This window comes from Salvelinus alpinus, chromosome 1 (assembly GCF_045679555.1).
Source record: "Salvelinus alpinus chromosome 1, SLU_Salpinus.1, whole genome shotgun sequence".
Lineage (NCBI taxonomy): Eukaryota > Metazoa > Chordata > Actinopteri > Salmoniformes > Salmonidae > Salvelinus > Salvelinus alpinus.
In genome coordinates this window covers 59,049,382-59,066,367 of record NC_092086.1, presented here as the reverse complement: position 1 = coordinate 59,066,367, position 16,986 = coordinate 59,049,382, and the positions used below count along the sequence as shown (strand labels likewise).

The following is a 16,986-nucleotide window of genomic DNA, read 5'->3' as shown; positions in this document are numbered from 1 at the left end:
AGATTTGGCCTTGTGTTTTAGGTTATTGTCCTGTCAGGTGGAACTGGAAAGCAGACTGAAACAGGTTTTCCTCTTTGATTTTGCCTGTGCTTAGCTCCATTCCGTTTCTTTTTTAATCCTGAAAAACTCTGCAGTTCTTAATGATTACAAGCGCATACCCATGACATGATGCAGCCACTACTATCCCTGAAAATATGGAGAGTGGTACTCCGTAATGTGTTGTATTGGATTTGCCCCCCCAAAAAACACTTGGTATTCTGTATAAAAAGTTTATGGGTTTGCCACATTTTGCAGTATTATTTTAGTGCGTTGTTGCAAACAGAATGCATTTATTTAATGTCTGCTTTTTAAAGATCTACCAATAGGTGCCCTTCTTTGCGAGGTATTGGAAAAACTCCCTGGTCTTTGTGGTTGAATCCTGGTTTGAAATTCACTGCTCGACTGAGGGACCTTGGAGATAAATGTGTGGGTTACAAAGATGAGGTAGTCATTCAAAAAATCTTGTTAAACACAATTATTGCACACAGAGTGAGTCCTTGCAATTTATTATGTGACTTGTTAAGCACATTTGTACTCCTGAACTTAATTACGCTTGCCATAACAAAAGGTATGACTACTTATTGACTCAAGTTATTTCAGCTTTTCACTTTTAATAAATTTTGTAAAAATGTTGCTGTAACACAACAAAATGTGGAGAAAGTCAAAGGTTATGAATACTTTCTGAAGGCACTGTAGAATACATTTCGATTTGACTGCAGGCCACAGAGCAGCAACAATATAACCTTGCAGTGTTCAGCTGTGGTTGTGTTCCAAATGTAAACCATAACTGTGACTGGTTTAGTCACATTGTCATAACTGTAACCACATAACAACAGCTACCATTAGCCTTGTTTATTTACTTGCCTGGTCAAAGAATGTTGTTTCTCCTTCCCCCTCTCTCTCCCTTTCTCTCCTTCCCTCTCCCTCCCTCCTTCCTCTCCCTCCTTCCCCCTCTTCAGGCTACTGTGCTGGAGGAGATGCCTCCCTTCCCAGAGAGGGAGTCATCCATCTTGGCCAAGCTGAAGAAGAAGAAGGGTCCGGGTGCCGTGTCGGTAGAGCTGGAGGACGGCAAGGAGAGAGGAGAGCTCAACGGTGGAGGGGACAGGGGGGGCGAAGCTGCCATCGCCGCCTCTAACGCTGTGAGCATCCAATTCAATATACTCTATCTACATCCTAAATGGCACCTATTCTCTACAAAAAAAGTGCATTAAACCCCTAGAGTTGATGTCTGCGCACTCTCTGGGAATCTAATTAGCATTAAAAAAAATCCCGGTCAAAATCCGTCTGTTTTTTGCATGGGCTGCGTCTCAATCCACTGCATCCGCCAATGGCGGCCTTCTGCAGTGGAAGGTGGCCAAGCTACAGCGGTGTTTGTCAGACCATGAGACACCCCGAAAACATCTGTAGCGTCCGAACCACTCTACGGAAAGATGAGACTTAAATATAGGTCAAAATAAATAAATACTAAAACCAGATCTTTCTTATACACTATATATACAAAAGTATGTGGACACTCCTTCAAATTAGACACACATTGGCAGTAGAATGGCCTTACTGAAGTGCTCAGTGACTTTCAACGTGGCACCGGCATAGGATGCCACCTTTCCAAGTCAGTTCGTCCCAAAAACATTCTAACAAATCGTCAGCCCTCGGTTGCAACACTCACTTCGGGGTTCCAAACTGCCTCTGGAAGCAACGTCAGCACAATAACTGTTCGTCGGGAGCTTCATGAAATGGGTTTCCATGGCCAAGCAACCGCACACAAACCTAAGATCATCATGTGCAATGCCAAGCGTCGGCTGGAGTTGTGTAAAAATCTGCGCCATTGGACTCTGGAGCGGTGGAAACACGTTCTCTGGATTGATGAATCAGGCTTCACCATCTGGCAGTCCGACGGACTAATCTGGGTTTGGCGGATGCCAGTAGAGCGCTACCTGCCGGACTGTATAGTGCCAACTGTAAAGTTTGTTGGAGGTGGAATAATGGTCTGGGCTGTTTTTCATGGTTCAGGCTAGGCCCCTTAGTTCCAGTGAAGGGAAATCTTAACATCAGTGCCCGACCTCACTAATGCTTTTGTGGCTGAATGGATGCAAGTCCTCGCAGCACTATTCCAACATCTAGTGGAAAGCCTTCTCAGAAGAGTGGAGGCTGTAGCAAAGGGGGGGCCAACTCCATATTAATGCCCATGATTTGGGAATGAGATGTTCGACAAGCAGGTGTCCACCTATCTCTTAGATACAAGACAGACACTTTTAAACAAACTTCCTTTTTGATGTTTTTTTTTTTTTCATGCATTAATCTGTTATTCAATGTGTTTCTATGGGCTAATAGCAGTAAGGCCAAACTCAATGTTTCATAAAAATAATTTAAAATAATAATTATACCTAAAGGGGTCCTAAAATTAAAAATCAAATAGCTAAATGATCCTTTGTTTGACCATCTTAAAAGATAGCTTAGTAGACCCCCTCGCCCTTGTCATCTTTGTTGTTCTACGAAGGGAAAATAAGTTTGTAGCAATTGCAAGACGCAGCACAATGACATAAATCACTTGCATTCAAAAACTGGCAGCAGTTGAAAGAGATGGCGATCGCTTTAGAAAAAACAATCACTGTAATGGATTTAGTTTAATATTGAGCAATATATTCTCAAAGCACTGCTATTATACAGTTGTTGTTTCTCTCGCTCTCTCTCCCTCTGTTCTCTCTCCTTCTGTTCTCTGTCCATCTTTCTCTTTGTCTTCCAGTCCACCCCATCCCCTTCAGCGGATCTGCTTGGCCTTCGTTCGGCCGCTCCCGTTAGTGGGGCCGCTCCCAGTGCAGGCAGCCTATTGGTTGATGTGTTTTCAGAGGCAGGGCCTGCAGCCTCCTCTGCCGGCGTGAACGACGACGGCTTCCTGAGGTGAATGTTCACCCTGTGACTAGAAGACTGCCATAGATTACCCCCCCCCCCCCCCTCTGTGGGGGAGAAATTCAAAGCTGACCTTAGATTAGTGGCAACTTGATGTTTGGTGTGGTTATGTTTCGTAGTTATCCCGATGCACTGTAGTAGAATATGAAGCTAGCTCTTGAAAATGAGTGTTGTTGTTTTATTCTTGTGGTGCTTGCCGTCTGTGATATGTGCGGGTCCTCTGTCTTGGTCTTTCTATCAGTCATTCTTCTTGTTTCTTCTGTGTCTTATATGTGTAATCTTGTCTGTTCTCTTTTTATCTTGCTGTGTATGTGACTGTCTTTCTCTTTTCTTACTTTCTCTCCTTCCCTTTTTCTATTTCCCACTCTGTGTTTTTGCGTGCATGTGTGCGTGCGTGTGTGTGTGCGCGCTTGGTCCGATAATGTGCGTGATTGTGTGTCTCTTGTCTTCGATTGTGATTGGACATTGGCAGCGCTCTTCACGCTCCCGAGGCCTCTGACTCCCCATTGGTGGAGGGTCCTGGTGACTCGGAGTAAGGGGCCAGTAATAAGATGGCTGACTGTCATGTTGCACCCAAACACACATGAACACTGTCGTTCTTATCTAAACTAAAGCTATTTAGGGAGGCTGCATGGGCATCTCAACCTTAGACTAGTCACATGGACACACATACCCTCTATTGCATGTGGGTTGTTGGATTATGTTATTGTAGCCTACCTATGCTGTGTGTTTCTTCAAACATACATGTACCACACTTTTCTTTTCTTTTTTTTTACCAGCAAAATACTTCTCATTGTTTATGTTAATGCTGTCAGTTTTGGTGAATTGGATCTAAGTGCTCATACTAACCCACCTCTGCTTTTTCTCTTCTTCCTCCTCCATTTTGTTTGTCATCCCTCACTGCTTTGGGTCTCTCTCTTCCTCCCTCTCTCTTTATTCCTTTTTCTATCTGTAATTCATTTTGTCCCCTTCAAACACATTTTACATTCTCTCACACCCCCCGTCTTTTCTGTTGGTGCTGTCATCCACCTTTCCTTATTCATCCTTTCTCCATCCCTCCTTCCTCCTCTCAGCTCTGCTCCCCCTTCTGCGGCCTCTGAGGATCCTGCCCCTCCTCTGCCCGAGTCAGACGAGCTTCTCAACAAGTAAGAGCTTTAGCTCGCTCGCTCCTCTTTTCTCCCTATCTCTCTCTTTCCGGCGGGGCTACCTTGTTTTTGGTTCTATCACTCTCGAGCAAAGGTATCTAACAACCTACTGGATTGACAAAAAAACATAAACTGTGTAGATGTCAATGACATCTGTTATGGTAAGTCATTCACGTGTGGTAAGATACATCTAGAGTTGAAGTCGGAAGTTTACATACACTTAGGTTGGAGTCAATTAAAACTCGTTTTTCAACCACTCCACAAATTTCTTGTTAACAAACTATAGTTTTGGCAAGTCGGTTAGGACATCTACTTTGTGCATGACACAAGTAATTTTTCCAAAAATTGTTTACAGATTATTTAATTTATAATTCACTGTATCACAATTCCAGTGGGTCAGAAGTTTACATACACTAAGTTGACTGTGCCTTTAAACAGCTTGGAAAATTTCAGAAAATGATGTCATGGCTTTAGAAGCTGATAAGCAGTGCCTCTTTGCTTGACATCATGGGAAAATCAAAAGAAATCAGCCAAGACCTCAGAAAAGAAATTGTAGACCTCCACAAGTCTGGTTCATCCTTGGGAGCAATTTCCAAATGCCTGAAGGTACCACGTTCATCTGTACAAACAGTAGTGCGCAAGTATAAACACCATGGGACCACGCATCCGTCATACCGCTCAGGAAGGAGACGCGTTCTGTCTCCTAGAGATTAACGTACTTTGGTACGAAAAGTGCAAATCAATCCCAGAACAACAGCAAAGGACCTTGTGAAGATGCTGGAGGAAACGGGTACAAAAGTACCTATATCCACAGTAAAACGAGTCCTATATCGACATAACCTGAAAGGCCGCTCAGCAAGGAAGAACACACTGCTCCAAAACCGCCATAAAAAAGCCAGACTACGGTTCGCAACTGCACATGGGGACAAAGATCGTACTTTTTGGAGAAATGTCCTCTGGTCTGATGAAACAAAAATAGAACTGTTTGGCTATAATGACCATCATTATGTTTGGAGGAAAAGGGGGGATGCCTGCAAGCTGAAGAACACCATCCTAACCGTGAATCACGGGGGTGGCAGCATCTGTGGGCAGAACGGAAAAAGTGTGTGCGAGCAAAGGAGGCCTAAAAACCTGACTCAGTTACACCAGCTCTGTCAGGAGGAATGGGCCAAAATTCACCCAACTTATTGTGGAAGGCTACCCGAAACGTTTGACCCAAGTTAAACAATTTAAAGGCAATGTTACCAAATACTAATTAAGTGTATGTAAACTTCCTACCCACTGGGAATGTGATGAAAGAAATAAAAGCTGAAATAAATCATTCTCTCTACTATTATTCTGACATTTCACATTCTTAAAATAAAGTGATGATCCTACCTGACCTAAGACAGGGAATTTTTACTAGGATTAAATGGCAGGAATTATGAAAAACTGAGTTTCAATGTATTTGGCTAAGGTGTATGTAAACTTCCGACTTCAACTGTATATGTTTGCCTGCAAAGTGAATTGATATTGCGATAGGATGGCATGACTGAAGAGTTACAGTAACTTATAGGTAGTGTATGTACCACCACATGATTGACATTTTATAAACAGCTAATGATACATGATGATAAATCCTAACACTTTCATTCTCCCTCGCGCACGCGCTCACACACTCACTTTCTCGATCTCTCTCTCTTGTCAGATTTGTGTGTAAGAACAACGGTGTGTTGTTTGAGAACCAGCTGCTTCAGATCGGCATCAAGTCTGAGTACCGCCAGAACCTGGGTGAGTTTGGGCTACTAGACAATGCGGGGAGATGCTTGAATCCTAAGTCACATTTGTCACATTGATGTGAGTTCTGGGAGATTGCATTATGTGTGGGTTTCAAGTTAGGATTCTTCCCTTGAAGTATTAACCCTTTTCATGCAGATCAGTCCTATGTGAAACACATTAGCCTATATGCTGTAACCTTATTGAACTGATGTCTGTACTATTCTATAGCTTTGCTAAGTACGTCTGAGCGTGCACAGAATGTAATAGATGGCGTCATTTAGTATTTGTGTTCACATCCTAGCTTTGTCATGTCCATTTTAGTATACAGAATGTTTTATTCAGTGGTAAGCTACGCTTCAGTGGGTGAGTGAGCATAATGCATAACTTGGCTACTGTGTGTGTATAGTGCTTTTACTGATGGGATGGGTGGGTTACCGACTGTATCCATACATGTTGTACTGTAGGTATGAAGAATTATGAATTATAATGCATTATAAACTGGAACGAGTTGGTGTGTAATGCTGCATTATAGCCTGAATAAGGGAGTATACATAACAATACATAATGCATTTTAACATGTATGTGTTATTTTTGAAATGTCACCTAAATGTGTCCACTTGACATAATATCTTCTAACGTTTGTGTGTGTGTGTGTGTTTTGTTTTCTCTAGGGAGGATGTATCTGTTCTATGGCAATAAGACCTCGGTGCAGTTTGTCAGCTTTAGCACCACAGTCAGCTGCCCAGGGGAGCTGCAGTCTCATATCCTTCAATGCATTCACTTACTGTTCTCACACACACACACACACCTATCTTGCACACTGTGTTAATGTTATCACGATAGCAGAATTTTGACTTAGATACTGATACCAGGTTTAGTATCACAATACGCGATACCATCACAATACTCGATACCAAAATGATACCACAGCTAAAAAAAGAAGGCATATTAGCCAAAGTCACAAAATGGCAGTTGATCCAGACAGATGAACTCTGCTACTGCTCTGTTCAGTAACGGGGACAAATTTTAAGATCAATATCATTACATTTAAAAAATTTACGTCAACGTTTTTCAGAGACAGACATGTATGCATTAAAGGGGAATGGAAACAATAGGCGTTAGAACACCAGCTAACTGTAACTGTAAATTGCCATATTGGCATTTTTGTTGCATCACTGGCAAGAATTCCTGAATTTACTGACCAGCTTTGAGGTAGTCACCTGGAATGCATTTCAATTAACAGGTGTGCCTTGTAAAAAGTTAATTTGAGGAATTTCTTTCCATAATGCGTTTGAGCCAATCATTTGTGTTGTGACATGGTAGGGGTGGGATACAGAAGATAGCCCTATTTGGTAAAAGACCAAGTCCATATTATGGCAAGAACAGCTCAAATAAGCAAAGACAAATGACAGTCCATTATTACTTTAAGACATGAAGGTCAGTCAATCTGGAAAATGTAGAGGATAAGTTCATTAGAATTAACTGCCTCTCTGAAATTGCAAAATAAATGCTTCACAGAGTTCACGTAACAGACACATCTCAACATCAACTGTTCAGAGGAGACTGCGTGAATCAGGCCTTCATGGTCGAATTGCTGCAAAGAAACCACTACTAAAGGATGCCAATAAGAAGAGACTTTCTTGGACCAAGAAACACAAGCAATGAACATTAGACCGGTGGAAATCTGTCCATTGGTCTGATGAGTCCAAATTTGAGATTTTTCGTGCTGAAGGTGTCAATTACCATGAGACCGGCAGTTCTTTGCTTGACAATCACCGTCTGACAAAATATCATGACTGCCACAGCCCTAGGCCTACCCATACCTCTAATAAACGTTGTTCAAGATCAAAATCCTAACAATAGAGATGTTTCCGTGTTAAATGCAGATGTTTAGTATTAGTGGATCTCTTTGATTAGCTTTACTAAGTGTTTTCATTCCCCTTTTAAATGAATCAATTACACAATCATACAATAAATGTGACTTTGTTTTTACCAATCTAACTACATATCAACATAATGGTTATCATTTATTTGAATGGTAAATCTCGATTTGATAAACTGGATAAATCATGATTTAGCCTATTCACAATACAGGGGAATGCGTATTCAATATGAGTGTGTGCATGCATTGAGCTGTCGAGTTTGTTTTGGCCGATTTCATGAGGCTACAGATGATAAACAATCTGTTTCCCTTACATTTGGGACTTATTTTATGGTACTGATCAACAACATTTGCATAGAAGTAGCGCATCTTTTTATAAAATAAGCTGTCTCTTTAACCAGTAAAGTAACATATTCTTGTACTGAACTGTTTTTCATGTTCTAGTATCAAAGTTTCCGTATACTGTGCAACACTATGTGTGTCCCTTGGGTTGCAGGCTATACTTGCATGTATTTAACACGCATAGCTATATTCAATATGCAGTCCCCCCTGTGTGGTCTCTAGTCCCGGCTCTGTTCCTCTCCTTGACTGGCTTTCCCACAGCTCAACGTGCAGACCAAAACAGTGGAACCTCTAGTGGAGGGAGGAGCACAGGTGCAGCAGGTTATCAACATCGAGTGTCTGACTGACTTTATTGATGCTCCGCTGCTCAACATCAAGTTCAGGTACACACGCGCGTACGCACCCAGATTATTACACCGGACATACAATACAAACACCTCGCAATCACGCACGCAAGATCAGGAGTATCCCAAACATACACACACACACATTTTGTTTTGTCGTCTTCAGTTTATAAAGGTGTGTATGTTCCTCTCAGGTATGGGGGAGCCCTGCAGAACATCTCTCTCAAGCTGCCTGTCACCATCAACAAGTTCTTCCAACCCACAGAGATGGCCGCCGCAGACTTCTTCCAGCGCTGGAAACAACTCAGCCAGTGAGTGAGATTGTGTGTGTTGGGTGCGAGCATGTAAGGGGGTTGTGTGTGTGTTTCTGACTTTTCTTCTCTTTTCAGGCCCCAGCAAGAAGCACAAAAGATCTTCAAGGCCAGCCATGGCATGGACACAGAAGTGCTCAAGGCCAAGGTAGACACACACACACACACACGCTTGAGGCATATTCATTTAATTCCCTTTCCTGCTGAATGTCTACCACATCCTACTCACTCCAAACCCCCCCCCCCCCTCTTGTCTCTAGTTGCTGGGCCTGGGGACAGCCCTGTTGGAGAATGTGGATCCTAACCCAGAGAACTATGTGTGTGCCGGAGTCATCCAGACCAAGGCCCAACAGGTCGGCTGCCTGCTGAGACTGGAACCCAATGCGCAGGCCCAGGTACGCGCACGCGCACACACAAACTACACACACACAAATGTACATGCATACACACACACACACACACACACACAAATGTACATGCATATACACACACACACACACACAAATGTACATGCATATACACACACAGAGTCCGTCTGTCCTTCTCTGTGCTGCTCTCATTGCATCACTCACTGCTGTCTGTGTCTTTCTGTGTGCTGCTGCAAATCAAGCCTGGCGAGCAGGTAACACACAACTGGCCCTGTTCTCTTTCGCTCTCTTTCTTTCTTTTCATTCCCCTCTTCTCTCTTTCACACCCTTTTTACACTTTCTTATTCACTTTTCCCTCCACATTGATTCTTCCGCACTTTCTCACTGACACCCCAAAATTTAACACTTGAATCTCCACATTCTCTCTCTCTCTCTCTGTCTCTCTCTCTCTGTGTGCGCAGTGTTAGACTCGAGGTTGATAATGTGTCATCAGTGTAACTCCATTCTACCCTCGTCTCGTGTTAAACTTTTAGATGATCCAATATATACAGTGCCTTCAGAAAGTATTCATACCCCTTGACTTATCCCACATTTTATTGTTACAGCCTGAATTCAAAATGGATTAATATATTATTTTTTTACCCATATACACACACAATGCCCCATAAAATCATAAAGTGATTTTAATTATTATTATTTTTTTTAAATATATATATATATTATACAGAAATATCTCATTTACATAAGTATTCACACCCCTGAGTCTATACTTTATAGTAGCACTTTTGGCAGCGATTACAGCTTTGAGTCGTCTTGGGTATGTCATCAGCTTTGCACATCAGGATTTGGGGATTTTCTCCCATTCTTCCTTGTAGATTTTCTCAAGTTCTTAAATTAAATGGGAGCTGCGGTGAACAGCAATCTTCAAGTCTTTCCACAGCTTTTCAATGGGATTCAAGTCTAGGCTTTGGTTGGGCCACTCAAGGAATTTCACATTCTTGTTCTGAAGCCATTCCAGCGTTGCTTTCTCTGAATGCTTAGGGTCATTGTCCTGTTGGAACGTAAATCTTCGCCCCAATCTCAAGTCTTTTGCACTCTTGAAGCAGGTTCTCATCAAGGATTTGCCTGTATTTGGCGCCATTCGTTGTTCCATCTATCCTTACCAGTCTCAAAGTCCATGCCGCTGAAATGCATCCGCATAGCATGATGCTGCCACGGTAGGGATGATGTTAGACGGGCGACGAGCTGTCTGTTTTCTCCAGACATAACACTTTCCATTCAGGCCAAAGAGATACATTTTTATCTCATCAGAATCTTTTGCCTCATGCGCTGAGTATTTCAAGTGCCTTTTTCCAAACGGCAGGTGTGCTGTCATGTGCCTTTTTCTTAGGAGTGGCTTCCTTCTGGCCACTCCTATAAAGCCTAGATTGGTGTAGTGCTGTAGAGACCGTTGTCCTTCTGTCAGGTTCTCCCATCTCAGCCAAGGAACTCTGTAGTTCTTTCAGATTGGTCATTGGGTTCTTGGTCACCTCCCTTGCTCAGTTTGGTCGGACGGCCAGCTCAGGCAGAGTCTGGGTAGTTCAATATTTTTTTTACATTTCCCAATGTTGGAGACCACTGCTCTTGCAAACTTTCAACACCCAAGAAATAGTTGTATACCCTTCCCCAGATATATACCTCATCACAATCTCGGAGATCTACGGACAGTTCCTTGGACTTCATGGTATAGTTTCTGTTCTGACATGCACTGTCAACTGTGGGACCTTGTATAGAGTGTTTATTTCTAAGTCATGTCCAAACTGAGTTGGCCACAGGTGGACTCCAACCAAGTTGTAGTGACATCAAGGATGATCAAAGGGAATTGAATGGACCTGAGCTCATTTTGGAGTGTCATAGCAAAGGGGTGTGAATACTTATATAAGTGAGAGATTTCATTTTCTATCAATTTGCAAACATAAAAAATAAAAAAACATTATGGGGTATTGTGTGTAGATAGGTTTGAAAAACCAATATTTAATCAATTTTGAATCCAGGCTGTAACAACAAAATGTGGAGTAAGTCAAGGGGTATGAATGAATTTCTGAAGGCAATGTATATATAGTATGTGGTTTGAACTTTACTGACCACCCTGTATGTTAATTCATGTTTAAGGGTGCGTGTGCGTGTGTGTGTGTGTTTACTTTTACCCATGTTAAATCTGTGTCTGCTCTCTGTCAGATGTACCGGCTGACTCTGCGCAGCAGCAAGGACACTGTCTCCCAGCGCGTCTGTGACCTCCTGGCAGAACAGTTCTAAAACCCTGAGTCTAGAACCCACCCAACGCGACCCAGGCCATCATCATCATCATCACGCTCTAGACACCCAACACACCGAGACTAGCGTTTCAATTCCCCTCACCCCACCCACTTCATCCCCCCCACTCCCCGATCCTGAGGTTGCCAAGAACAAAGAATCAACGAGAAGGAAAAATACCTACATAAGGGAAAAAAAGCAGCCGTTGCCACTTACACGACTGCCCTATCATAGACATTTATTACTATTGTCACGATTATAATTCCGATTCTTATTATTATTATTACTGTTTATTATCATCGGCGCTGCAATTCTTGTTTTTTTCTGTGTTTACCTGTGAACGTAAGTGTATGACTGTGTGTGTTTCAGAATCGTGCTGGTGTGGGTGTCCTGTTTTTCTCCGTCCTGTCTATTTAAGCATGGACTTGTGGACTTGTGATGACAGCTGGTGTGTGTCCGTGCGTGTGTGATGCATGGGGGAGGGTGGGGAATTCTGTGCATCGATTCCGCGACATTTCAACCTTAGACTATTCCTGGGAGTTGCATGGGAGGACCAGTTCTACATACACATACACACATTCATGTTTAATACACACCCAGATACTCTCACATGTAGGCACATACATGCGTATATTTGTACATGCTTAAGTGTCTGTGTAAAGTATCTGAATAGGGTCCTCCTTTAGTGGGAGGGAGGGGTAAAATGAAATCACTAAAGAAATGGGACTCTTCTGTGTAAAGGTCCAAAACAACACTCTAAACCTTCACCCCAACCCCATCTCTTCTCCACCCTCTGCTGTCCCAGACCCCCACTGGTTATACATCCCAAGGGCCTCTCAGTATAATCCCTGAGATATAATATTCCATAAAAGAATTCCGGCACATTCCCAAGTCTACAGTTCCCGCTTTATTCCAGTGGAAATGGCCAGTGCACTTTAGGTGGTTCCAAGAGACCTCAGTCCATCAATACCCCTCAAACGCATAAACACACCACCCCCTCACACATACCCCATCTTTCTGGCTTGTAACCATACTTTATATATAAACTCAAATGATTCTGTACCTGTTCGTGGAATATATATATATATATATAAATATATATATATATAAAAGTGTAATGAATTACCCCTTTTTATCTTTTTTTTTTTATTGTCTCATCTTTCCTTTTATTAGTAGTGGAGTTATTGAAGTTTTTGTATGTTTCTTTAATGGTGTAATTTTGTGTTGCTTCTGTTGTGTGTGTATGTGAAAGGTAGTGTGAGAAAGTAGGGCCAGCAGTGTGTACCCTGCGAATAGGGTAGAGGGGTTAGCTAAAAGGAGAGCGAGATGGAAGGAGAGTAGCAGGGTAGCTGGTCTTGTTTACAATGTTAATCGGACAGCGATGAGGTTGAAACTTGACTTAAACCTGTCATAAATCCTACTTACCACCACCGTAAGTATGACAACAGATAAGGTGTCGTGAAAACTGTTTATTTCAGATTAGCAATGTTTTTTGACACTTGAGGCAGGGAACATTGGTTGAGAGCTGACATGGGGTGTTTTACGATGGCTTATGAAATGTTTATGTCGTGCATAAGTAAGCATTGAGCAAGCTTCATTGATGGGGAGTTCAGGTGGTAGTTGGAAGGAGTTAGAGGGCAGTGGGCCAGTCCGTGTTCACATGAAGAGTGAAGAGGCAGAGCAGAGGCCTAGTATTCGTTATTTTATTTTTTTCCTTATTGAAAAGAGGGATGGGATTGGAGAGTAGAGTGCTGCTTGATACCGGGATTGACTGAAAAAAGAGGAGTACCTCAGAACTTGATCTCTAAACACTCACAGGCTTGTGCACACACACATCACAAATACTTACCTTATGGTATTACTTGGGAGAAGATTGATTGTAATCTTTGAAAACACAACCAACCACAAAGACACTGGACAGCACTTATCTGTAAACTCACATTTCAGACACACGCACCCACATGTCCATTCTTAGAGATGAGAGGGAGGAGGAGAGAACTCAAAAGACCAACTGTCAATCACAACTACTGGGATCGAGTCATCAGGGGTGGGCAACGCGTGTGTTTGAGTGTGTGTCGGTGTACCACGTGATAAAAATATCCTAAATTATCTTTATGAGACATGGTCATATTAGTTTCAGCAGGAGTCACTTCTACGTCTAACCCATGCAGCATTGGTGGAACAGTCTGATCCTTGTAGTGGAAACTGTAGAATCATTGTGTGTGTGTGTGTGTGTGTGTGTGTGTGTGTGTGTGTGTGTGCACGTCTATGCAGTATCCGCTAGCTAATGCAGCCCCGTGTATCGGTGTTAAACCTGTGAGATACCTGTGTTAGATTTAAGATTTACTCTGTACTGAATAATGTGAAAGTAAAACTATGCCATATACTCTACCACTGGCTCTCTTTTTCTTTATGGGAAAGTGTGTGTGTGATGGTGATTATGATGTCCGTCAAGAGGAAATTCTTTCCAAAGCTCACCACAGTTCCACGTCCGCAACAAGAAACTGATATGTGTAAGTGCTGGGCTTGAGCAAAAGCCTGTACACACAGCAGCTCTCCAGAATCGTAGTTGGATGTATCGCATAGTCCTATCAATAAGAACTCATCACATTGACTAAGTAGTAGATGTAATGTGAATAATTGAATAAACATTGAACATTAAATAAAGATCCTGTTGTAGTTCAACTAGTTTTCCAGTAGCTTGGTGGTAGTTGAACTAAATTCAAATCTAGGTAGTGTTTTAACTTGTTTGCCATGTAGCGGTGTAGCTAACTACTGGAACTAGACACTTCTGATTTTGCAAAAATAAAATGTGGGTGAAGTAGGCAATAAGTTCCTTTTTCGGCATCAGACTTGCGTAACTCTCACTTGAAACTGTTTATGTTTAATTGGCTAAATAACACATTGTTAACATGACCCCAAAGTGAACTGTTCCTGCAATTTGTACTCTGACATATTGGATTTACATATGATGCTTTTTCATGAAGTAGTTTGGATGTAGTGAACTACTTCTTCAAAGTAACTTTAGTCAAGTAAACTATATTTTTATTGAGGGTAGCATTAGTGTAGCTTAACTTCCAGTGTGAAGTAATTGGTAGCTTGGTAAACTATATTTTCAGAGTAGCTTCCCAAACACTGCATGTTACCAACCTGTACCTTCAACCTAATGGCTGAGGATTACTTTGAAGCAGTGATGAAAGGGAGTATGTCACAGAGGAGGCCTTTACAGATCATTTAGGCAGCGTTTACACAGGCAGCCCAATTATTGGTATTTTGACCGATCAGATATTTTGCCCAATTCAGAATTCGGCTGCCTGTGTAAACGCAGCTCAAGTGTGCAAAGATAACAGATTCCATACTCACTGTCATCTCGACATAATAGAGCCTTTTTTCTGGACCCAGATTAATCCTAGTCCTTGCATGATCAATGGAGATGTGTTTGGGAAACCGACCCTCGATCCACATATAAATTACATTTTTGTCTTCTAGTGTGAGATGAGATGTGATTTTTCCTGATTAATCAGAAAGGAACTCCTGATTTGGTATTACATCCTCCTCTATGAACAGGTCAGAGGGGGAGGGAAAGTGACCTACACCCAAACCCATTATTCACCTGTTCCCGATGTCCTTTGTTATGCTGATCACATCTATTTTTTCCACTCCGGATGCTTTATCTGGACGTGGTTCATCAGGACCTCCACCAGCCGAAGCTAAGTAGTAACATTAACATAATGCCTTCTAATTGCAGTCACTGTACTCATAATATACAGGAGAACGATCACCTTACGGCAAGGATAGCTGTGCTGCAAACCCAGCTTCAGACGCAATCGTTAGGCAAGAGTAATTTCAGTGTAGGAAAGGATGAAACAGCGTCTGTGCCACCAGTAAGTACAGATAGTAGTATAAATCCCCTCGCACAGTCCCCGCAGCCGGACAACTTTCTCATGGCTTCTGGATGGAAATGCTGTAGGAATGTTCACCCGGAGTCGCTCATTCAGCCGATAGAAACTTTCAACCGGTTCTCCCCATTAAGCAGCGAGTCGGAGTTAGAGGCCGAGCCTTCTCTGGTCTCTACTCCTCCCGTTACGGGGTCTGAGACGCCGAAGCCTCCCACCATTAGTTCTGACAAATTGAAAACCCTAGTCATTGGTGACTCCATTACCCGTAGTATTAGACTTAAAACGAATCATCCAGCGATCAAACACTGTTTACCAGGGGGCAGGGCTACCGACGTTAAGGCTAATCTGAAGATGGTGCTGGCTAAAGCTAAAACTGGCGAGTGTAGAGAGTATAGAGTTATTGTTATCTACGTCGGCACCAACGATGTTAGGATGAAACAGTCAGAGGTCACCAAGCGCAACATAGCTTCAGCGTGTAAATCAGCTAGAAAGATGTCGGTATCGAGTAATTGTCTCTGGCCCCCTCCCAGTTAGGGGGAGTGATGAGCTCTACAGCAGAGTCTCACAACTCAATCGCTGGTTGAAAACGGTTTTCTGCACCTCCCAAAAGATAGAATTTGTAGATAATTGGCCCTCTTTCTGGGACTCACCCACAAACAGGACCAAGCCTGGCCTGTTGAGGAGTGACGGACTCCATCCTAGCTGGAGGGGTGCTCTCATCTTATCTACCAACATAGACAGGGCTCTAACTCCTCTAGCTCCACAATGAAATAGGGTGCAGGCCAGGCAGCATGCTGTTAGCCAGCCTGCCAGCTTAGTGGAGTCTGCCAATAGCACAGTCAGTGTAGTCAGCTCAGCTATCCCCATTGAGACCGTGTCTGTGCCTCGACTTAGGTTGGGCAAAACTAAACATGGCGGTGGTTGCCTTAGCAATCTCACTGGAATAAAGACCTCCTCCATTCCTGACATTATTGAAAGAGATAGTGATACTATCTCTTTCAATAATTGAGGAACTCAATTTAACCTTGCGCAATACCCTAGATGCAGTCGCACGCCTAAAAACAAAAAACATTTGTCATAAGAAACTAGCTCCCTGGTATACAGAAAATACTCGGACTCTGAAGCAAGCTTCCAGAAAATTGGAACGGAAATGGCGCCACACCAAACTGGAAGTCTTCCGACTAGCTTGGAAAGACAGTACCGTGCAGTATCGAAGAGCCCTCACTGCTGCTCGATCATCCTATTTTTCCAACTTAATTGAGGAAAATAAGAACAATCCAACATTTCTTTTTGATACTGTCGCAAAGCTAACTAAAAAGCAGCATTCCCCAAGAGAGGATGGCTTTCACTTCAGCAGTGATAAATTCATGAACTTCTTTGAGGAAAAGATCATGATCATTAGAAAGAAAATTACAGACTACTCTGTAAATCTGCATATTCCTCCAAAGCTCAGTTGTACTGAGTCTGCACAACTCTGCCAGGACCTAGGATCAAGGGAGACACTCAAGTGTTTTAGTACTATATCTCTTGACACAAGGATGAAAATAATCATGGCCTCTAAACCTTCAAGCTGCATACTGGACCCTATTCCAACTAAACTACTGAAAGAGCTGCTTCCTGTGCTTGGCCCTCCTTTGTTGAACATAATAAACGGCTCTCTATCCACCGGATGTGTACCAAACTCACTAATAAAGCCTCT

General features: G+C 42.6%; 1 protein-coding gene across 3 annotated transcripts in view; it reads left to right on the top strand.

The window, feature by feature from the left end:
* LOC139581854 (AP-2 complex subunit alpha-2-like) overlaps nt 1-13,779 on the top strand; it is a 61,020-nt gene extending 47,241 nt beyond the window's left edge. The window contains exons 12-22 of one of the 3 annotated variants that reach the window (XM_071412082.1): nt 999-1,178; nt 2,783-2,937; nt 3,419-3,478; nt 4,020-4,091; nt 5,779-5,861; nt 6,521-6,611; nt 8,334-8,456; nt 8,612-8,728; nt 8,807-8,876; nt 8,989-9,123; nt 11,314-13,779. In XM_071412082.1, the coding sequence (XP_071268183.1) occupies nt 999-1,178; nt 2,783-2,937; nt 3,419-3,478; nt 4,020-4,091; nt 5,779-5,861; nt 6,521-6,611; nt 8,334-8,456; nt 8,612-8,728; nt 8,807-8,876; nt 8,989-9,123; nt 11,314-11,391 (1,164 nt within the window). In that variant the 3' untranslated portion in view covers nt 11,392-13,779. The remainder of the gene's footprint in view (nt 1-998; nt 1,179-2,782; nt 2,938-3,418; nt 3,479-4,019; nt 4,092-5,778; nt 5,862-6,520; nt 6,612-8,333; nt 8,457-8,611; nt 8,729-8,806; nt 8,877-8,988; nt 9,124-11,313) is intronic. The other 2 variants (XM_071412084.1, XM_071412087.1) reach the window with 2 other exon arrangements.
* Nucleotides 13,780-16,986: the final 3,207 nt, after the last annotated feature.